General features: G+C 34.5%; 1 protein-coding gene across 1 annotated transcript; it reads left to right on the forward strand.

Annotated features, from left to right (window-relative positions):
* The first annotated feature begins 726 nt into the window (after positions 1 to 726).
* Positions 727 to 11,327, forward strand: LOC117332409 (opsin-5-like). Its single transcript, XM_033891295.1, has 5 exons — positions 727 to 928; positions 6,853 to 7,035; positions 9,539 to 9,646; positions 10,049 to 10,374; positions 10,973 to 11,327. Exons 1-5 carry the CDS (start codon positions 727 to 729, stop codon positions 11,237 to 11,239), a joined length of 1,086 nt encoding a protein of 361 aa, XP_033747186.1. The 3' UTR covers positions 11,240 to 11,327.
* The last annotated feature ends 13,551 nt before the right edge of the window (positions 11,328 to 24,878 follow it).

The following is a 24,878-nucleotide window of genomic DNA, read 5'->3' on the forward strand; positions in this document are numbered from 1 at the left end:
TATAAATATTCTCCAATGTCATTGAAAACCTCTACAGATTAAGTGTTCTAAATTATCTCAATTCGTTGAATAAATAAATCTGTGAAATCTAATATCAATTAGGATATCTAATTTTGTGGTTGTTGGTTGTCTTCATATTAATTATATGTGAACGTTTTTAAGATAGCTTTTTATTTCAATTTTCATTTAGTGCACTTTTAAAGTTGATAAATACTCTGTCAAAATTACTTAAAGTATTGTTAATCCATAATCCAAAGTCTCGTGATGATAGGCTACCATCTAACGTTTCGTTTAGCGTTTCTGTATCTGAGAAGGTCGCGTACGTGCCACGTGTAAGATTAGCACGTGTAAGCTTTCCCGATGACTGCATAGCGATTTGCCACGTGAATAGGCGCTCCTTTTATTATCAGTGATTAGTAGCGTTGTGACAGTTTGACCAGCAATTCACGTTCAGTCACACAAGATTCAGTGTTTGAATTAAAATGCACATGGCTTGTACACAATTGCATGTTTGCCATACAGATTGATATATGTATACATATGTTGCAGCGTGAACATTCTCCTGTCAGCCATCCACATAGTATCACAAATTGAACCTACCGCTCTCACAGGTCGAACAGGTATTACAATGTACGGTACGGCAGCTCTTCGTGTCAATGGAATCATCAGCAGGCTAGCTAGCAGCATGGCTCGGACAGGGGCAAGTACGCTTAGCAGTGAAACACTATGAGAACGATGGGTCGACTAAACCTTTTTACAGAAATACCGTTATACGAGGAATATTATGTGAACGATTCAAAATTTGTACTTAATTCATCATTTGATACGGATCTTATGCCCAGGAAAGATGTCGAGAACCTGGATATATTTTATTCCAAATTAAGCCCAGTGGAGGATTGGCTCGTTGCCATGTATCTTGGACTTGTCGGTACGTATTTGTTCAATTTCAGTTAATTTAGTCTTGAATTTTGTCATGCTACATATGCAGAACATAGAGATGACTTAGGTAAACTTTTTAACTTCATTGGATTCAGAACTTTTCAATGCGTTTCTTGTGTTAAAATTTCCGAAGATATATCGTTAAACAATAATCAGATAGTTATCGACTATATATTTTATTAAAACTTTACCGCCGCTAGACGCGTAGAGGATGTATAATTGTGAGGATTTGTGTTACATTTTGTAACACTGTTGGAAACAATCATTTTTCGCTCCCGTATTTCTCATATATATAATGTTAGTCGTTTCTTTATTTGACTCTGTTGATTAATAAATGCTGTTACCACCATATTCACGGACAATATATATAGTACGATGATTGAATCAATGGCAGGGGATTCGATTAAGTGATATATATTCTGCGCTTTGAAGTGTGTTTATTGCCACATGTCCATTGTATTATGTTGCGTCGCCCTCATATAGTTGAAGGTTTTAATTTTATTGGAATCAAAACTGATTATTGTGTAATGAACCAATAATTTTATTTGGTTTCCGGTCGTGAAGCTTTTAAAGGGCAAAAACAGAAAGAGAGTAAGAATGTGCATGGGTTGGTAGAAAATAAGAGAGTACATGCATGGTTTTAGACTTTTTGTAATATATTTTGTAATTTTGAAACGGCATCTAGTCAAGATATTAATCAGCCTTAAAAAATAATGTGAACCCTCTTATAGAAAAGATCAAAATAATGCCGATTTAGACATGTCGGCAGGCATTCACGAATGTAATGGCGGAAACACTTAAATTGTTAAGGATTACTATATCTGTGGTTTCGTCTTGATTCATTAAGCGATCCAAATCCTTTCTATGCCGGTAGAATAGTCCGCTAATTCTCACTGCTAATGACTGTACAAAGTGACATTTGCGCTAATTTTTTGTTTTTAACATGTTAATATTAACACTAAAAATGTTTCCGTCTATGTGTAAGTGTACATGTGGAAATGACGCCTTGAGGTGCTTTTGAGTGTCGTCCTGAAGTAAGCACACTTATTAAACTCCTTGTCTTTCCCGGAACGCTTGTGTCTAAACCATTCAATTAAACATCAACATCTGCAGGTTGTCTTAAAGTTGAGTGCAACTGTAGTACAATCAAAGATCATACGAAGCCCACGTTATGGCAATGTATAAGCTATACTTAGTATACATGTGTACTGTATGGTCATTACACGTGTTAGGATAAATGAGATACACATCAAGCGTATAGATGTGAAATAAACGTGAAATACAGTACATTTAAGTACACGTGTATAACGTATGAAATAAAACCTTTGATATTCTGATACGTGCCCTTGTTCAATTTCATGTAAATCTAAATTATGTGCAGTTTCCGGGTTTCTGAACCATTCACATATAGTAGTTATGACCAATAACGAATTCTTATCTTAATCCAGACACAGAAACAAGTCACAGTTATACACATCCAGTATTGAATTAAGCACGACTCTGTTATGTACTAATGTTCTAATAATACAATCCTTTATCAGTCAATAGTTGGCAACTGTACCCTTTATATAATTTTATTACGACAATTGGTAGAGTTTGTATTTCAAGAACATTTCAGCAATCGGCACGGTCGTTTCATGAAAAATAACTTAAAATTAAGCAGAAAACGCCTTAGTCGTCGAATGCTCGTTGGTGTTGGTACGACACATTGAGGAACAAAGAAATATAAATATTGTTGAAATGACGCGAACACGATCATTCCCCTCCCCAAAATATAATACATATAGATTCTCAGTCATCCCGATCAAATAAAAGTGGGACATATACCTGGGTTTCTAAGGATTATTTCACGATGGTTTCCGGATGCCGGTTGTGAAGGCGGCTGAAGCGCTACCTAATTCGCTTTTTGAGGTGCTGTAATCATTTGGTCTTTTATAGAATATAATTGAATTATATTCACTTTTACTGGTGAAATTTATATTGTAAAAAATGAAATGAACTCTCTCGCCCTCTCAAACACACACTCACGCAGACAGGTAGAACTCATTAGAAGTCGGGGATGTTACCAAGAAAAAATAATTTGATACAAATTTATAAAAAAAAATTAGTAACTATGTCATTACCTGATCCCGACAAACAGTGCTGCGTGGATACAAGCGGTACGCAGTCATGTATCAATGTAAATGGAGGTCTTGATCAATCAATGACATCTTTCACTTAGTTGATATCGTTTTAATGATTTGAGATCAGGTGTTTGGTGTATCCAAAGCATGTCTTTATCTACGACATGGCATTCTACAAAGCATTTTTTAAGTACTGATGTTATCATCTTTAAGGTCTTGAATACTTTGTTATTATCAAAGCGCTGAATATTGTTGCTTACAAAGGCGTTTTGCATGTACCTACAATGTATATGAGCAATACCTGTTTATAGTACCATTGGGGAATAACTTAATTTCTTAAAATCTGTTATAATAGCTTGTCTTAATAACACACAATCATATGATGTGAATAACGCTATTTTGTTATTTACAAAAATAAATTTTTGATGTCTTTCGATCGCATTAGTAGGAATATATTGTATTGAGTTAAAGAATAAAAGAGTATTCTTTCGTTTTGTGTTATAAAATGTTCTACCAGGGAATACCTAAACTGACCACGACAATAGGGTTTACCGTACTTACTTCAAGTTCTTGTTCTTAGACTACATAATTGTAGGTATAGATTGACTGATATTGCGAGTGTATGCGTGATATCATAGTGTGGATTCTTATCGACAATAACATGTCACTTTTTTATTAATTAATTTATAGAGAAATGTACTGATGTTGGTAACTAAATAAACGCAAATCATTCAAAAGGAAAAAAAATGACCGAAAAAATAATAGTAAATCTAGTTTCGTCAAATCTGCAACGTCAGAAATGGCCAGTGTGATTTGCAATGCGATGATATTGTATACTGTCTAATGCAAAATAAGTGTTGAAGTTGAGGTAATGAAGTTGTTTAATGCAACTGATGTTTCCTGCCTCTGTGTTCTTCTGATTGATATTGCATGACATATGGCGCCTCACTCTGTGGTGGTCTGCGATCGATATATTCCCCCTTTCCTGTCCTTGTGCGTTAATTTGCTGACGTCGTACATTCTCTTTCCAGTTGATAAGTATTAATTGATATTGGTTACCCTATGGGTAATAAATTTATATATTGAGTACTGTCATGTAATTGCCTCAAACGGTTGTGGTCTTTCAATAATAAATACATTAAAATAGATTTTCCTATATCTTGTAACAGATATTGACCATAAATATAACTCGATGTAACGTAATGTTAATCGCACATACGCCAGACGTTCCACATCACGAAATAATGCATACCGAATATAACCATCTTATGAGAGAGCTCTGAGATAGCTCTCTCCAATACATCGCCTATATTTCAACAGTAATAATATAAAGCCAAGACAATAATGATCTAATGTACTACCGAAGCCAAATAAGTGGTTCATGAACATTTTACATAACAGTTGCAGAAACGTGAATACCAATAAGTCAATCGAATTCTTACAAATACAATGTATATCCTCTCGTGTAATGCACATTGTTCAGAAAGCAAAGTTATTTTGTAATACAATCGGGATATCCTTAGTAATTAACAACTGGAACAATTCAAGGTTAAAGGAAATTGTTTTGATTCAAAGGAGCAGTTGTCTTGTGTCATGCTATGTTGATATTGGGTAAACACAAGAGAAAAGAAAAAATAACCTTGACCCGTTGTATGTTGATATCATGAAGCTTTACGTTTTCTGCAGTCATCAAATCAAGACTAAAAACAGCAACCCTGCCTGAAGTCATAACATACTTAACTATCTTTGACCACATTACAGAGCGTTGTATACATGAACGATATGAAGTAAATTAGAAGCATCGTGACGTAGCAATTGTCTTTGATGTCATTTCATGGATATGTTCAACGGATTCATTGCATGTGCATAAACGTTTTCCTTTCTATCCAGCTAACGAACGCATTTGACAACATCAGTGATAAATACGTCTATACATTAAATGGACGAATGATTATGCGAACTAGCGACGGTTGAAGATGTGCACACGATGTTTCGGCCTACTTATCAATGACAAATTACAAATGTATGCTATAAATTTTCAAAGTTATGATTCTGCGAATAAAAACAAAATTGTATTATGCGGGTAGAAATTTATAACTTAAGGCTTTGCTTAAAGAAAATGACACTACTGCAGTTACAGACATCATCTCCTGATGTTTTGATAAACTCACTTGACTAGGGATACGCCATAGTCATGAAATAACGAGCTATTTGTCATGATTACTAATATGAGTGTTCTAGAGCTGCTATTCGAAAAAAAATGTAATACGTTTCGATGCTTATTTTCCCTGGTATCTAGATTTTTCGGTAGGTTAATCAGTCGTTGTACGTCAAGTTATTATCTTGATCAATCGGTGTACGGCAAGTTGTTATATTGATCAATTTCGGTGTACGTCAAGTTATTAAGTAAATCAACCTGTCGTACACGTGGTCATATTAGTTCCTGTTATAACTCAACCATGCATCTATATTATAGTTGGAACTTATTTAGTGTAATGTTGGAGTGAGGGATGTTGATATCATCATTTTGCATTTAGCGGTACCAGGCAATGCTTTAAGCTTGAACAGACATGTTTTGGACGAGACTATCACGTACGGAGGTTGTATGGCATGCATATATAATATGCTTGACGGAGAACAAATTTATACGCCATGTAAAAAATATATTGACGAAAAACATTTTAACGTTTGTTTGACCAGTTCCACCCAGCAGTTTCGCTTCATTCATAGTAATGAATACACCCAGCGATTACAAGGGACACGGGAGATAACTCTTACGAGCTATACTCGATCGTGATACTTGCATGTGATTGGAAATCTTTGTTCTTGGCATATATTATTTAGAGTGTTTCGTATCCAATTAAGAAAGACACAACGCGAGGAATACGATCCCGTTTATGATATCACTAATTGCCGTTTTGAATATGACTTCTAAAGGGAGACGATATCGAGGTGTAAGAATAGCATTGTTACTCGTACAGTATTTTGATGATGATTCTAATTTGCGTTATTTTTGTTTACGCGATCGACTTTTAACGACATTGATGACATGCCGAGATGATTTATTTGATTCATTTTGATCATTTAAATTGACGGTTACGGTAACGCGGACAAAAATAACCAAATTGTTGCCATTAAGCCGCACATGAAGGATTCCCTGTATCGATATAAACATGGTACTGTGTCGCTGTTAAGATTTATTATACCATGTTGTCTAACATCCTACAAATCATTAGAAAAACGTAGACTTTTTGTTATCGTAATTGTATACTTTGTGTAGTTGTGCTGAATATATATATTTTTTTTTATCTTTATAGTCGCTTTACCAAATAAAACAATCTTATTCACATGCATTCTTGATATTGATGACGTTGTTTCTTCCCAAGTGTCCTTATTTCCACTTGATACGTATTATACTAAACTGACTTACTTATGCTGCCATATAGTCTCACTTTTCGTTTGTTCTTGAAATGAACCATAATGTATTGATGTAGGTTTCCATTATATATGTTTACTCTTTTTAATAAACAGACTTTAATATATAATTCATCTTTACAATAACAAATATTTTGTGGTGACTTGCAAAGCTTTCAGTAAACACAGGTAGAATTCGCTATACAAGTGTACTTGCATAGTCTATTATATTAATTTGTCTTAATTGGGTATTACGTGATTCTATTCCAGAATATCAGGAAGTTTAAACAAAATATTTAGATAATATAAATGTATTATAGAAAGAGCATTCTTAAAATAGAATATATATTACGGGACTTGTATTTTTTTCTTGCAGGCATAGTTTCGATTTTCCTGAATCTGATGGTGCTATTTGTTTGCTTCAAGACGCGCCAAACGTTGAAGACTATTGACTACTTCATCGTGAACCTAGCTATAACCGATCTCTGTCTGCCTCTGTTTGGCTTTCCATTGGTAGTGACGTCATCCATACAACATCAGTGGCAGTTTGGAGTTTATGGTACGGAATCATTAATTAGGCTTTGCTTTATGTTCAACATGCTTTACCAAAGAAAGTAGTTTTATTTAATATCATTTATATTTTCGTCAGTATTTTAACTTAAACAAATATGTCAAATACATATTTAAGGATTAAACTGTCTTTATTTGGTGTCTATGGTCGATATAGATGCCAGAGCTTTGCAAACAAACGTCATATTGTTGGCAATGCTCTGGCATCTATATCGACCATAGACACCAAAAAAGACAGTTTAATGCTTATATTTACATTCCCGACATATTTGTTTTGTTATTTTTGAAAATTAAAGTTGAGTTAGCATAAAAAGTGCCAATATTCAGCGACTTCGTCAATGGGTTCGACAAATAGAACAGCCTAATTTTTTTCAAAATTCACTATTCTCGTGCAGATTGGCAAACACAAGAGCGCATTGAAATTATACGAAATAGAACACAGTCTGTTCAATTCTTTTTATTATTTGTGTAACAATATTGTATAACATTCCGTTTTGATACTTTTTAGTTAACATAAAAAACGACGTAGTCCTATTTTTTTTTTCCCCATAGAGCCATGATTGTTTACGTTAGTTACAAGTAGTTCCGGTGAGTGAATATATTCATGCGCGGCATGGATTGATGTCACGTTTTGGGTGTCAGTTATGCTCACATAGACTGCAAATCTTTTTACTTAGTTTATATCTTGGCTTTGCCACCAAAATGTAAATATTTATCTAACAATGAATACTTGGATTTTTCAAACGTTTTATCTAAGCTTTAGATATCACGAATTTTTTTTCTGTGTTGTATTTTCATTTATATTTTTCATGATACATTATTCATTTCGTTGGTACGGAGGTTCAAAGTATTATTTACGCGGCTTCCAGCATTGCGCTAATATGTTTCCTATTTTCCTCATACGCTTAGGTTTTAGTGCAAGATCATTTGTATGTTTTACAGCATTTTGCCTAGTCGGTTTGGGCGCCGATAACGTAACCTCAGGTGAAGATCCGATGTACGTGCTTCGACGCTCCCTACCGGTGTCGGTTTGTGTTTCTCTGGAAACTGAGAAACAAACGGGTCTATACTACCGTGGTTGTGTCCTTGGGCAAACACTTTACGCTAATTGCTCCTGATGGCATACAACGGACCTCTCGTATGTTGTTCAGAGTGGTAGTCACCAACTACTACAAGGACGACCCGCCTCAAAATGACCTTGGCTGTTTAAGGGGCAATAAACCCAGCAAACGAACAAACAACATCGATAACTGACAGCGCGTGACTCTATAAAATAAGCTATCGTATCATTTAACATTACATAGATATAATTACTCGCGCACTCTTCGTGAACGTCTGGTCTTATTCACCTTGTACTTTGTCAAGGCCATGTAAATGTATATATCTGTTAATAGTTTGTCTTCGGTTTATTGATTTGAGTTGAAATCATGGCTTTGTTATTATTTCAGTATCCTCTTGTTTTTTCACGGTTTTTAACTTTGGTAATAAGCATACAAACATGTTATTTTGTATAACAAATAAAATAATATCACAAAATCGTAGTGATAGTATGTTAGATTTAATATCTAATAAATCAATAGTGTTTATTCAGTGACGGATGCTTGTTTTCTTGATAATTGTTACACGTGGTGTTCTCTGATATAAGATAACGCCAGGAACCAGTATTTGCAGTCACAAAGCATTTCTAGCACTAGAAGTTATAACCACACTCTGCCTAGCAAAGGAACACCACTATTGGTATTGATCCCTATCGTATCACAGACAGCTGGCACATATGGGAATCTCCCTTACTAGTGCGAGGTTGTTCTGTTTCGGTTCGCCTGTCACTTAAACATAATACGTAAAAATCAAAAAATCACGTTATGCAATTGTCTATCTAGCACAGAATTTATAAAGAAGGTGGTTTGTTCGGATGGAATTTAAATAAACATTATTCTTATCTTGAAAAGTAACAAGTGGTGACGGACTATGTATATGTCAAATACAAATACATGTGCCAAGGGTTAAGTATTTGTTTATTAAAATTATCGCACATCTATAAACGATATATTCGAAATCTTTAATATTTCTTTGATTCGCAGCTCTTTTAACGAGTTCAAATTGAAATCAAATACATAATTATTTAAAAAAAAAAAAAAACAAAAATTTCGTTTTTTTAACGGCTATTTGATATGTTCAAAATTATGTGATTGGTGAAAATCTGTGTACATCGTATGAAGTTTTCGTGCAATGAATCAGTAAGACAAAGAAATGATTGTCATACCCGACCACATTTTATTATCCGTTTAGGAATAAAACTGCTTGCACATGCACAACTGACAAGTTAACGGCATACCTTTGTACTGTATAAGCAACTCGTGCTAAAGAACACTATTTAAACATTAATTCCTTTATCGATTTTCTTTGATGTGGTTAGATTATAGTTTATATTTATCAGAGAATCCAAAGACTTTTACTTTCTTTGTCATACATGTTTTTTATACTCTTTGCAGGTTGTTACATTTACGGGTTTCTTGGTTTCTTCTGTGGAACAGTCAGTATATCAACTTTAGCTATGATGAGTTTCGTACGCTACATGAGCGTTTGTGAAATGCAGAAAAGTACGTATAATGAATGATAGTGTTTGATTTTAAACTAAATGAACCAATCTCTAAGAGCTTAAAATTAGCTCGCCATCCTAATCGTGGTCGTTTTAAATTCAATGATTTTACTATGTAATTTAACTTTCGGTCTTTTAACAGCAAAATACACTATACACTTAACCATATACAACAAATATACGGTGATGAACATACTTCTATAAATTATTTAAATATTATATGCAGATTACGGCAAACCTTGGAATCTGACATTCATCCGCATCATGTCTATCACCTGCAATCGGACACACATGCAATCATCACTTCTCAACACAAATCGGTAGTAAGACATATTTACGCAAAATGTAAATATATATAATTTAATACTACACAATTCTTAATCGGGGCATTTTCTTCTTTCAGGTGTCCATTTAAGCAGGCACACGACATTATTGGTGCTCTTTACTTACTTATATGCCTGTATCTGGTCCTTTCCTCCATTTATTGGATGGGGTGATTATGGAGTTGAACCTCATGGAACATCATGTACATTGAACTGGTCCGGAAGTCGCTCATTTGTAACAACCATGCTAGTGATGTGTATCATCCTACCGGTCGTTATAATGACTATTTGTTACGGACGTGTGTTGTTATTTTTAAAAAGAAGTTCACACAATCTTCAAAAATGGACTGCTCACCGGACAAATCGAAAACACACAAATAGAAAACTAGAGGGAAGTTTGATAAAGGTATGTAATCATTTTATAGGGAAATGGATGGGTTTGGGTAATTATTTATATAACAAATTATCACAGCAGGAGACATGCTTCATGCAATCACTTAGGTTTTAGTACAACAGCCCCAGTACTGCATGTTCGATAAGTAATTACCATTTGTTTTTAAATAACGAGCCAAACAGTGTGCATGTTTCGTGTAATTTACACGGGTTTTGAATGGCGTGCCAAGCAGTGTACATGCTAAGAAATTATTATAGTTATTTAACAACGATCTCGGCAGTGGAAGTGCCCAATTAACACGTTTGAAGTAGGGTTATTTATCTCCGCAATTACGACAAAACATAGTATTACATGCTACTTCATCAACTGCACTTTGTTCATTTTTTTTCAAATGACTGAGTATCATCTGCTATTGTGAAATACGGAAGCATATTATCCCGAGAGTCAATTATAATACAAAAATGCCTTTTAATGTTTTATAATTTGGTGTACATAATTGAATTTTATATTCCCATGTTACATAATAATCGCGCTTAAATATTTGTCCAAGTAACACGACGATGATGTATGGAACAAATGTATAATTGTTATCATTTCGTTTCTATTTCAGCTTACATTTACAATGTGTGTTGCTTTTGTGTTGACATGGACTCCTTATGCGGTTTGTAGCCTTTGGACAGCTTACGGGAACAAAGATGTAGTACCAATTAGACTCACACTTGCCTCTATTCTCATCGCAAAGCTTTCAACAATCATCAATCCTACGATATATTTTGTGCTTAATAAGAAATTCAGACCGGTCATAAAACGTTACTTATCCATGCCTTTTAACGGTATCATCAATTTGATTGGCGATAAAAGCAGCACGTCAGGATAGATAGACAGAAGCATTGGCCAAAACACAGACCATATATCAGTAGGACGTGTGATACGATATGTACATATTATACATGCACTGGTCTGTGATAGATGTATGCAGACGAGATCTTGATTTGTTTGATTTTTTGTCATATTTCAAGAGGTTTGATGACTTTTTTTTGTGATTATGTCAAAAGCTCCTTTAATGGTGACATAACAATAATGGTTCGGTAAAGATTGCCTAAACTTGATGCAACAACGGCAGCAAACATTCTACGCTTACTTAATGACATAATCACTTACTGGCTGGAAAACATGCTAGTTTGTAAGAGCATCACCTCTGTTAGTGTCGGACTCCATGGGAAATGTGTGGTTTTTATTTATATGCGAATGACTGCGAACAATGTCAACCAACGATACGAAATTAATGTATTTGATTGATATACATATATTATGTATATGACCGTGTTAACTATTTATTATTGTTATTGTTTGTTGATGATTGTTGTTATAAACATACAACAACAACCGTTTATATTGCATATATCAGATGTACATTATACAACGAACCATCTTCTTTTAATTATCCAGTTAATAGTATAATAAATTAGGAGGTTTTTTAATCGTTTATTGATCAAATATTTGGTGCTGCTCTTGTATTGTACAAAGGAAGATATGTCAAACGCTTAAAGATACTCTTTTCAGAAGTATGGTTATTTTATGAAAAGCAAATATCAAAAATGGAGATATTTTTTGATCCCCGAAGATATATTTATAACTCATTTTGTTGCAATGCATACATAATTACTCATATAGACTTTTTGTTACAGCCACATTATAGGTAGTTTCGAAATAATTTCACTATGCGATCAAGTACACTTAATTAATAAAATTCCTTCTGAAATTCATGTCGTCAGAATTAGGCGGCAAAGTTATCTAAACAATTGAATTCAACAAGTCGTCTTTGATTGAAAGGCTCTATACACATTTAAATGGGAATATTCTGTTTTTCTCCAATTATTAACAATACATACACCATTTCAGGAGTCAAATATTAGTAATACTGTCGGAATAGTCATGAAAGAGATAAGATTTGAAAAAAAAATTGTTTTGGAGAAATACCTTAAAGTTGCAAACACATTGAGGGTTTCATTAGAGAAATACCCAAACCGAGGGTTGATTTTTCCTCGTTGTCTTACATGAGACCATGCCAAGGGTTAGACGGTAACAATAACAGAACGATTGTTGGATATTTCTCTGCCATGTCCTCAGGGTAGGGGTTGATTCATTTTCTCCCGTCATGCTGTTTTATCAACAGATGACCCAGTTGTTAAAACATGTTTTAAAAAAAGTGTTGTTACAATGACGTCCATGATTGGTTACCAACACGTGCTATCATACCCTAGGGGTTTGATAGAGAAATCGTTCCCTAGAGGATGACAGAGAAATATTGAACATTAAAACTGAAGATAAATCTGGGAACGATGGGAAGGGAAAAATCCAATGGTGATAATAATTCACTTCTAAGTATTTGTATAAATTACAACCCAGTTTGAGTTACACATTTGCTAATAGGAACTCCATCTAACGAACTTTTTGAATAAAAACATCACATATTAAATATAAATATTAGACTCTATATTATTATCAAATACATTTAAGATTGGTTTAATTGTTTGCTCTTGCATAAGATAAACATGGATAACTAACAAAACTTTGTCATGCATGAAGTATTGTTTACATTTATCTTTAATCAACGAACTTGAGTCAACAACAGCCTTTCATGAAAAATATTGCATGCTATTTGTTCTTAGTTCTAGTGTGGTCAAGGGAAAATATATATGTGATGTTTTTAATAGAATGACCTCACCGTGTCCTTCAGGATCCTATCAGTTTATTCCATATTTACATAAAATTATTTCAGCGTTGTATTTCATTACTTCTATTTTGTTTTATTTAAACAGAAAAGACAATCATTATATCTACAGAAAAAACGTTTACAGTATTCATGGAACTTTAAGCGAGGGGGGAATTCAAACTTATATCCGAAAGACATTCGGCTGCGATACCTTGCCAACGCCGATTACTCTTGGAAATGTGTGGTATTTATGGGACAGATGAAAAAAAATAATCGTAGATATAACACCCATGTCAATAATTTCCTGTCGAAATCTCGAAATTAAACCCCGTGGTATAACCATATTTGCAATATGGTATATGTGATCGAATTTATTTGTATGTTCATGAAGTTAGCACATAACAGGTAAATAGACATTGTGTGTAACAAAACTGCAATAATCAATGCCCAACGACTTCACTTCTGTGTTATTGTTGTACCTCGGCATAGGTAAACATTATATTGCAACTCATGAAATTCAACGTTTAATATGTTCTTTACTTTAGAACAACGAAATCAATGTACTCTATTGAATTGTGAGACCTAATGTATTTGTTTGGTTTTCAAAAGCATTTTTTAATCTTCAAATGTTCAGTATATATGCTCAGTAAAACTATCATTGCTATTATTAATTGTCTTTATTACAGATATTGAACATGTTTACAGATACAAATATATATCAATATAGCGCCTTCTTATCTGTTTAAAGACGATATGTTATATTTGTACCAAGTTTAATGTTGTTAATCAAAAATCATAGTCTTCATTTACATTTCATTCACTTACTTGTTCCATATTATTTTTGTATATTTAATGAATCTTCATTGGTTCTATGTATTTATTGGGTATTGTAAACCGCTACAACGAATTGAGTGTTGCTATTTTATATGCCTTTGTGATGAATAGTGCCGCGTTGTGCGACTATGTCAATGCAAGTATCTCTAGGGGAGATGATTACATTATTTGTTGAAAGGTTTGGGCAAAATACAATGTTTGTACTTGATACACAACACGCGTATTTAAGCTAAATAAACAAACATATTGATTGTGATTCTTGTCGACTGAATTAATTGAATACTGTTTAGCTCATTCGATCATATTCTTTAATATCAATTAAAATTTAATTTTAATTACAATATCAAGGCGCCTATTTTTCTCATTCTTGTCAACTAATAAGTATGCTTGGAAAGTGCCTTTAAAAATATATTTTGTCATCAATTTCTCCATTTTTGTCGGTACGAATCTCATAAAGATGATTTTTTTGTGCAACTGCTCACATTGCCAAAACAGTGAGTTTTTTCCGGAGTACTCCGGTTTCCTTCTACGATAATACTTGTCGCCCGTCGACAAGGGTGATTGGTACATATACCTTGATATAATTTGTTTCACAAGTGATGTAATAAACGTACCCTTATCATATCAAATACAAAGCTGATTGATTTTCTTTCATTCATCGATCTTGTATATCCTCAGAAGACCAACCTTATGTTACTTTATCGAGTTCGTACCAGTTGTATCAGATAGCTATGGTATCGTATAATGGAACGCAATAGAATATCAGATGAGTTCCCAAGATGGCGTCCGTCGCTCGATTCAAACATAAAAAACCGATTATTTTCCTTTTTACAACGTAACATATGTAAATTCAATATATGAATAATTCCGTCAAACTTTGACTGTGACCGGGTGGGGTGTGCTGCTGGATGTCTTCGGCAGTATGCTTCAGTGAGGTAGCACTATAAATCAGCAAAAGTTCTGGCCTATCACAAGGAGACTTAACACGAACATACCGCAGCCTCCCAAAACACGCATACGCACTCGCCACACGCATGCATGTCGCACGCACGGGAGGCCGTCCTTAAATAACCTTAGCTGTTAATAGGACGTTAAACAAAATAAACCAAACCAAACCAATTGACATATGTAATTAATAAAATGACATCGCTAGTGGAAAGTTCCCACCTCGATTTTACAAAAAAAAAAGCAAGTGCATTTGCATGACGCAGTTTCGCTATCTTGGATCCAAGTGGTACATCTAAAAAAAAAACGATTCAAGAGAACTGGTTCGGTTCTGTTGGTACTCCGCATTCCATTATGAGTACAAAATATTCGTACCGGTAAAACTGGTACGAACCCGATAAGGGAACACAGGTAATTAAAATGTTAGTATTCCCCACAGGGAAGGATACAGTCTAGTTTTATAATTTCGCTAGGTTATTATTTCGCGAGAGTCGCAGTTGGAGCTAGTCCGCGGGTATCCAATTTTACATTTGTACGTAACACCTCGTTGTAAATATTCTGCACTATACAGGTAATTAACACCTGTAGACATTATAACGTTAATTCTACAACTATTTATAATTTACGCTGTAAATATTTGATTGGTATTTATTTTCGGGGTATATTTAATGACAACGAAAAACGCGAAATCAAATGCTCTGCCGATATTATCAACTATGAAGTACCGAATATGTCTACGTTGGTGCAGACATTAATTCTATCAAATATCCTTTTAACATTCTCATCTATCTTACCAACTCCTAAGTATTCTTATAAAGCCAACCACTGGAATATGTAAAATATTTGACTCGTCAGAGCTACACTTTGCAACAAACAAATTAATTAGCATGGCGTCATCGATAAACCACTTGGTGTATACTGCTTATAGGAGACGCAGATATATTTTGTTTTCGAAAGAGCTACCATTTGAAATCATTGTTATGTTGATGGTGCAACTAGATATACGATATATACAGTGATAATTTCAACAAATTAATTATTTGTAGCTAAATTTATTTTAGATTAACCACAGCTAGAACAATCATATAACGCAAATAAATCTCTCTCAAACCTTCCCGGCCTCTTACTAATCAGCACTTGTTCGATTATATATAAAGCCCTTTAACCTGTGTTGTCTGAGAAAGTTTATGGCACCATTATCAACTATATCCAATAAAAAATCTGATCTTTTTCTTAAAACCGGCACCTCATAATGAAATTCACTTTAATCTAATCGTACTCATTAGCGAACGTGTTGTTCAGTTCGTAATTTAAATATCATCAAAGAACATCCTTCACTGATTGTAATACATGTATCACACGTGTCACTTACCACATGCCTTTGTTTTCAACTAATGTCTGCTGTTTTGTTCTCGGGATTTGAGAATCTACATCCAGAAACACTGTATGCAGGCAAAAACGTCAACTCTGTTAACCACGCATCAGCTGTTTGCAATCGTCAATGAAAAGGACATTGTTAAACAATCTCGACTTCCAATTATTGTGCAAGACCGTTCATGTCTCTCCTTCAGGCGTTAATTAGCATTGTTATTCTTCCTCAAAATATTAATGCGTAGCTTAGATCCTTTACAAATTCCAATTCTAATACCGATAAGTCGGACAGTATAATTGATACTTTTCACATGTAGTTAACTCGTTCACTTTGTTCTATGTTTGGCTGAATTTTAATAGTAATATGTTTGCTGATGGTCTTAGGCCAACTTTGTCTCTATATCATTATCTAAGATATGGTTAGGAAATTGACCGAAAGTTTATATAAATTCGTTTCTAAATTGTTAATTCAATTGCATTTTTTTGACAAGACGGACGAATTTTCAGCTCCAGGTCGCCCCCCGGGACTCGATACATAAAACTTTGTTTCTGCCCCATCTTTTATTCTCTTCTTTAAGTCTTTTATCGTATTAGCATTAAGTTAATATATACATATTACAACTGTAAATGGTTTCCCATTTAATGTAACATACATTTCAGGTTTGGCTCAGTAAGAAAGAATATGAATATTTTTTACAAATACGAATTACATCTAGATAAAGAAGTCGGCGATTGTTTATGCGGTGAATAGCAAGCCTCGTCTTGATCGGTCAAAACAGTGATGTTATATTCTTATAACATCACTGATAATGTAAGCAGTGATGATAGAAATGTATATTGAACTAGACAACCGCTTAAGTGTGTAGTTTGACATTTTTAAATGTCAGCGCTGCCACAACCGTTGATAGATATGAGAGTTAGCTATATGCAGCTTCTTTTGACGTGTTATCATGCATATACCGTAGGTAGGGGATGCGAGGAAAGTTAGCAATTGGGAAAATGATATAATCACATTTATCATACAGCTTAGTGGTCAGCTGTCCCTGTTGGTTACGTTGTAAGTAAAGATCGAGGAAAGCGGCACATTTCGAATAGTCTGAAGTGTCTTTGATTTGACCTTGAACAGGGTTTATACGATCGACATGGTCAATAGAGTTTTTTCTGTTATTAAAAGGAAACATCGTCAGTAGACATGCTGGTGTAAATTAGGGACTCTGCAAGGTCTCTGTTACTTGTTCTGATAAGATCTTCAATATAATCAGCTTACATCGGGATACAGTTTCTTCCAATGGGTATTCTAAAACTTTGTTTGAAGATCTGGTCACCAAACTTTACAAAGATGTTGTCGATCAGAAAGGATTTTATATTTGGTGAATCTATTATATTAACCCTGGTCGTATGCTTTACGAAAATACTCCCGTATAACTCTCAGCTATGTACTTACATCGACGAACACCCTTTCTTGGAAAGAAAGCTTTTATTACACGAATGCATTCAATACTTTTTGAATTGGTGAAGGTTTGTCAAGAATAGAAACATTCAATGTTCTTTAGGAGCGGGCGCTCAAGATAAATGAAATATTTTTATTCATATTTCTCTGAATTTGTAAGCTATTTTGAATGAATGTACTCTGATCATGTCATTATATGAACAAATGCTATCAAAGCAGTGGTATTTTACAAATTAGCCATGCATTCCTATGGAAAGATATACATAAACACATCATTTGGAATAAAAACTAATTCGATTAAATTGTTACCGCTTCGTATCCTCCTTCCCACTGTCAGTTATTTTGAAATATTTCAACAATGAAGAATAATTGGACCGGTCTTAAAAAAATATGATGACGCTAAGGTTTGGTTTTATCCTGATTCTCAAGAAAACCTAGCTTTTTTTCTAAGCAGGAAATGCAAAGGTGTTTACAGACGAAATTCACATTAATAGATGCCTTATTTACAAACACATCCATAACCCTGCCATACAAATCTTTAAGTGTGGTTTGACATCGAGATACAAAAACGATTTGTTTGTTTAATTTGATTAAGATTTAAAGCTGTAGATTAAAAAGAAAATGTTTACATGACAACCCTAGAAGACGTACAAGTATAATAAGAACATGTGCTCCTGCAGAGAAAGCGTCGTTTCATTCACATCGACGACACCTGTCATACAAATCAAGTTCAAATCGGAGTTAAATCACAGGTCAAATGCAGAGTGAGTTAGGTGAATTGCGTTCATATGTTTTTGAATTGTTCGCTACATTACTGTCTCACAAAAGCATATGTTTCCATTGACATGTTTCAAGACGCTTTGCATGCAGTTCTGAGAGATCATGTTTCTAAGGTCGGCAACGGAGATGGCATAATATATTGCACCCAGCTGATCACCGCCAAAATCAATACGCTTGAAAGATGCAGCTTTTATTTCGCTTTTGGCTTTTAAATCAAATCCTTAAGAAGACAGTGTATTAATCGATCCCTGCATGAATCCATAGCTGAACTGCGTTTCAGAAAAATATTCCAGGATTTATTTCGCGTCCAACTAAGGCTTACTGATAATGTTGATGGCACGATAAAAAAATAAATATGTCGTTCATTAAGATGGTTGTTTTGTTTTTGATCGTACTAACAAAATCCGAAAGACTCTGTGGAATGCTTTTATGTAGGCATGGTTGATTGATTTTATTATATTCATATTACTGCCGTAAAATAAGTAATACTTTTCTCAACAAAACAAACCAAAAATCATTTCAAAAGGAGAACAAACAAATTAGCAGAGAGGACAGCATATTATATTGAAAAAAGGGACATTGAAATTTCGAGTTCTGGCTATTATCTTAACCCAAACACTTGCATTGCAAAAGGCGACGATTTTCGATCAACTGTCTTTTTGTCTTAAGCAAAACAAAATCGATGTTCTTATTTCATTATTTCCAAGATACATATCCACGAAAACCGATAGTTTTAACTAACCATAAGGGTTGGAGAAAAGTAATAAACCCGTATATATACGTAGATGCATGTATTAATTCTTCTTTACGGCGCTTATCGTACGAACCTTATTTGTTTTTGAATAACCTTATGTAAAATACGTTAGTATTTACCCCTAACCATGAACAATTGTCACCTACATTATACACTGTAGTAACCTTTAGCCTTTTGTGCCTATTCTATGTTTTATATTAACCGTTGCCCGTTTTAATAAAAATACTTTGGTTTGCTCTGCGAAAGTCGCCAATAAGGTAGGGGACCCTTGCAGAAACCCTAATATTATTTTTTTTTGTTTAGGGTATCTTTCATCAGTCTCTGTGCAAATTTTTGTTTTGTGATGTCTGTATTCTTTGTCTCTTTTTAAAAGGAAAGGAAGATACATCACATACTGTCATTGTTCTCTTCATAGACATCTGTAGATATAATTATGGTAGACTTCAGTAAGTCTGTAAATGTATCCGTTATTCTTAATATATTATTTACAATTTTGATATCTACGTTAACCAATATCACAAACGTCAACAAATTAAGATTTTTTATTTATTTTTTTTTCAGGCAGGAAGAAATTGAACACTGTCAAAAATGGATACACGTACCTAAGAAAACAAAATAGCAGAATGATGCATTGTTGTATCAGCTACATGCGTAATTCTAAAGTTAAAATTTTAAAGGTTGAGGTTTATATTTTAAATAATGAGATTCAAATTTCAAAGGTTAAGGTTCAAGTTTTAAAGGTTGTGGTTCTAATTTTCTTTCTGGAATATATCCTGAAATACAGTAGTTCAACTGATCAGTAAAAAGTAGATCAAATAGACTTAAGAGTGCGAATTGAGTTTACCCTTAGGGACTTACATCATGGAAATGTACATAGACAGTTGTTCCAAAGGGAAATATATATCGGCAATTATCAGACGCAAGACACTTACTGATTCACTTATACACATATAAAATAATGACTGTCGCTGTTAAATCATGTATTTACGAGGATTTCAAGCGTATTCTATCTACGAGTGAAATGTTGGTTTCCCTTTTTCTCCTGAGGCTAAGGTGTTACAATATCAAACATGATGTGATGTTGTGAAGTTGAAATGAAATAAAACAAAACAGCACAGATGTGCTTTTAGGTTAATCTGTTCATTTTAGGTACACTTTAGTTTTAAATGCGAGGAAAAAAAATAGCAAATCAACATATATCTATATGTTTATAGATAATCATAAGAATGGCTTAGGTCCATATTGGTGGGATAAGACTAAATCATTGCACGGGCAGATTTCTGAGTATTACTGTCAATATCTATGAAGTTAATTGATACAATCCAGTAACTTGTCTGTAATCTTCATTAATTAACACTGACCTTTTTGAATTTATCAAAGCTTTATATTCAAAACGTCCATTTGTACTGCTAGAAGAGATGGTAAAAATCTTTGGAATGCTCACACAGTTGCATTAAAAGATACCCCTGCTATTCCGACGTGTTTTGAGGAAAGGCGCCGTAATGTGAACACTTCAACGTTACCAGTTACATAATAACGCCTGCGACAAAGTGGCCATTTACCAGCAGTTTCATTTGGTAGTTACACTATAGAGTACTATTTCATTATCTTAACTTAAAATTTTAAAAAATGCCAAATGTTTCACATTAGAAATAAACAATAAAAATAAATGAATACAGTACTGTTTCAAGCCTTTATTTTATAAGAAATGTGTTCCATCTTGTAAAAACAGTAAGATCAGAAATAATAAAAAATGGTATGTTATTGTACCCGATGGCTGGAAAAATATCTGAGTGGTTTGGCCAATCACTACCGACAAATAACACAACCCAAACCATTTGTCGGGATCTTGATAATTTATACTGATAAGCGTTACATTGAAATAAATAGCATAATTCAAGCGCATTGAATATATGTACTGATATCAAATATCTGTCATAATATACATATAGACAATATATAAATGCATTAATGATGAATGACCAAGTAATAAAATACAAATACAGGTTTTACAATTATTAAAAGAAACAGTCATGATTAGTTTGCAAACCGTCTTCTTTTATGCAACGTAGGAAAACACTGTTTGGGCTAATAAAAACTGAATGTCTAGATTTTCCATTAATAAATAGAATTTGCCATAACTATCACAATCATTAAATATATTACCATTTTCCAATTAATGAAAGATAATAATTCTTAAGTCACTGTATAAAGGACAGTCATACAGAATATTCACTCTCTACTGAGTCTTTAAACGAGTCGGGGGCCTGTTGTAGCGATCAGTCTCTAATCTTTAGATGATCACTCCCACATCGTAACTTGGTTAGAGAACTTCGATAGGCTCCATGCAGGCATGCTATATTATAATATCCCGGTCTCAGATCCTCTTTAAACTGCCTATATGTCCGTAATTTATTTCCGCTGGCATTACCCCGATCGTCCCTGAGTTGACCGAACCACTCGCGTTTCGCCTTTCTTCCTAATTTAATGACGTCCATAATATGTTGCGTATTTCCAAAATATTACGAATACTATAGTTTTCGCTTCGACGAAGTGCTCGGGCATCCCAAGAATTACGTCTTCACTTAGCATAATGTGAATTTCATTAAGCAGACGTCCATCATCAACGGAATTCACCGACAAAATCCTTCAATTTGTAGTTTACAAAGGGTGGATAACCACCTTATGTCTCCAATAACGCCAACATTTGATGTTTGCTTTGACTCGCCAATGAATGTTCTCATCGGCCGATTTTATACAATATTCATTTCCTTTCGTTGTGATTGTTCCCAAATGTCAGAACACAAAATGAAGAACTGGTTGTACATTGTTTTTATATAGCTTTGCAAGCAAGGAGTATGCTATTCCACCAGCACAATCAGATTTTGAAATGAGAGGCCCAAGGGCTCGACTTGCATATTTGGACAGTTCTGAACCAAAGCCCGAAATATTTATAACGGTCTGCTCGTTCAGGAGAGTAACAGGTGAATGAGTATTGAGTAGCTTGTGTTCTCCTGTGTCCTGAGTAGCTTGTGTTCTCCTGTGTCTAAAATGAACTACTTTTGTCTTTTCGGCATATACCGAAAGGCGCCACCGTGAATACGAATATGATACTATGTTCAGAAGGGATTGGAGACGGTCCTCTGATGACGTAAACAAAACAATGTCGTCAACATAGTATATACAACCAAGACTAACGCCGTCTATGTCAATACCCAGCTCCGAGGGATAAAAATCTGCAAGAAAGTCATTGATGTAGATTGCAAAATAAGTTTGGGAAGCTAAGCATCCTTGTTCTACCCCACGGGCTAGCGAAAGCCAATCGGTATGTAGGTTGTTGATGCAAGCGCAGCAGTTGACACCTTTGTATAAAGAAGAACCGCCTTTTATGTCAGACTGTAGAAGCCTATACCACAACCAGCCTCTGTCTACCGTGTCCAAAGCTTTACGTATATCTATGAAGCACGAATACGTCGATTGTTTAGCGTTGATTCCATTTTTCACGATACTATAACGCGAATCCATATAGTCCTGATGACTTCTGTCCTTTCAACAACAACAAAATGTGAATCGTGTAGATTACTATGTTTCTCCAGCCAGACAGAAAAGCGACGGCTGGGAAAAAGGGTAAAAGGGAACTAGGAACCAGTTCCGAGTTCAGTTTAAGTAAAACGGAACTCAGAACCAGTAACGCGGAAGATAAACGGAACTAGGAACCAGTTCCGAGTTTCATTTAAGAAAACGGAACTACTAAGTATAAGCTTTACGGGAATTGGACCAAGTTCTGTAAATTTTAATACTGAAAACTGCCTTTGAACCCATTGACACATATAGTTTTTCATCATCAGATTCGGGTCTCATATTGAGATAAAGTACATAGAATATTTTCTTAAAGTGAACTCGGAACAGGTTCCTAGTTCCGTTTTACTTAAACTGAACTCGGAACTGGTTCCTAGTTCCCTTTTACTTAAACGGAACTCGGAACTCGTTTATTTTTTTACCATTTATCTTAAACGGAACAGGAAACTAGGACCAAGTTCTGTAAATGTTACACGTTACTGATAACTGCCTCTGAACCCATTGACACATATAGTTTTTCATCTTCAGATGCGGGTCTCATATGGAGATAAAGTACATAAAATATTTTCTTAAACTGAACTCGGAACTGGTTCCTAGTTCCGTTTTCCTTAAACGGAACTCGGAACTCGGACCAAAACCCGTAAAGCTTATACATAGTAATTCCGTTTTACTTAAACGGAACTTGGAACTCGGAACCAACTTTAGGCTCCCGGTAAGTCAATGGATTTATGGATTCATTGGGTTAGTACTGTTAGGTTTAATGACTGTAATAATAATAATACCTCGTTTCCATTTATCTCGAACAATGGTTGAAAAAAGTAGAGAAAACATGATATACACAGTGTCGTGTTTTAACACTTCCGCGGGAATGCTGTCGAACCTTGTCGAATTTCCTAATCTTCACGGCATATTGCGTCCAGCACTTCCTGGCGTTGAATTGGTGCTTTTGGTCCGATACATGTATATCATGAATACGATTTTATGGCACTGTACTGTTGGCTACACACTCTTTAACCATATCGAGGTGTTTGTCCTCGTACGCTGGGGCTTCGATGTCGTTTGTCATATATTTAGCGATTCCTATTTCTCCAATTCTCGAATAAGGTTGGCCTAGTTAATCAAACTCATTCATTTATGCCTGAAACTGTCTTTGGACCTTCCTGTGTAACTTGTCGAATACTTTACATTATGTACAAAATAGTTGCTTCAGGTGGCCTTTGTGGTTATCCACACATCTAAACCAAGATCGCTCCTTTTCGAATACAGAGTTCCATTTACGTTTCAGCTCATCGTTCCAATAGGGCTTTGACGACGATTTGACATTAGAGCGTATGTTTACTTTCACTTGAAATCTCATCGGCGTTGTCCATACTATGATGCAAAACGTCTAAAAATTAATCATATGCAAAGATGTAATATTCATATGGTTTTCCAACCGTTTACTTGTTGAATTGATGCTAGGTAAATATTGAGGTCCGAGAAAAAGTGATTCGGAACTCTCTTTTTTTAAGTTAAAACGACTGCAGGATACTACGTTAGCATTATTTTTGTGATTACAGTGTGTGTTAAAAGTTATCACGTTTGCAGGAAGTTTTACGTTGTACTTTAATAGTGATTGATCAAGGTAAGACACTGCTACACTATCGTTGAAGTTTTCAATTATAGAGTACACCATCAATATCAAAATCCATATCAAACAGCAGCTTATCATTTCAAACGATCATATAATCTACTACCAAGCAAAGCTTCACGAGTAATTCAATCCTTTGCTGTGATGATATACAGTCGATATAACTACAATTCGAGTGACAGATACAGAGTGTCGCCCAATACGGCAACATAGTTATTTATTAAGTAAAATTTTTTTATTTTTTATTTATCTGTTTATTTTATTTAACCTTTTGCGCATCGCTTTAACGTTATTATTTAGAAATGATGCGGCGTTGAACGGGTATTGTACCGTGGAGACTTAATTGCTTCCTCGGAAAATCTGATTCTATCGACTAGGTTTCTACTATTTTCAGGAGAATGTCAACTCTAAGAATCTAAATGAAAGCCGTCCTTACAGAAGGTGACAACGATTTCAA

The sequence above is a fragment of the Pecten maximus genome, chromosome 8 (genome assembly GCF_902652985.1).
Source record: "Pecten maximus chromosome 8, xPecMax1.1, whole genome shotgun sequence".
NCBI lineage: Eukaryota > Metazoa > Mollusca > Bivalvia > Pectinida > Pectinidae > Pecten > Pecten maximus.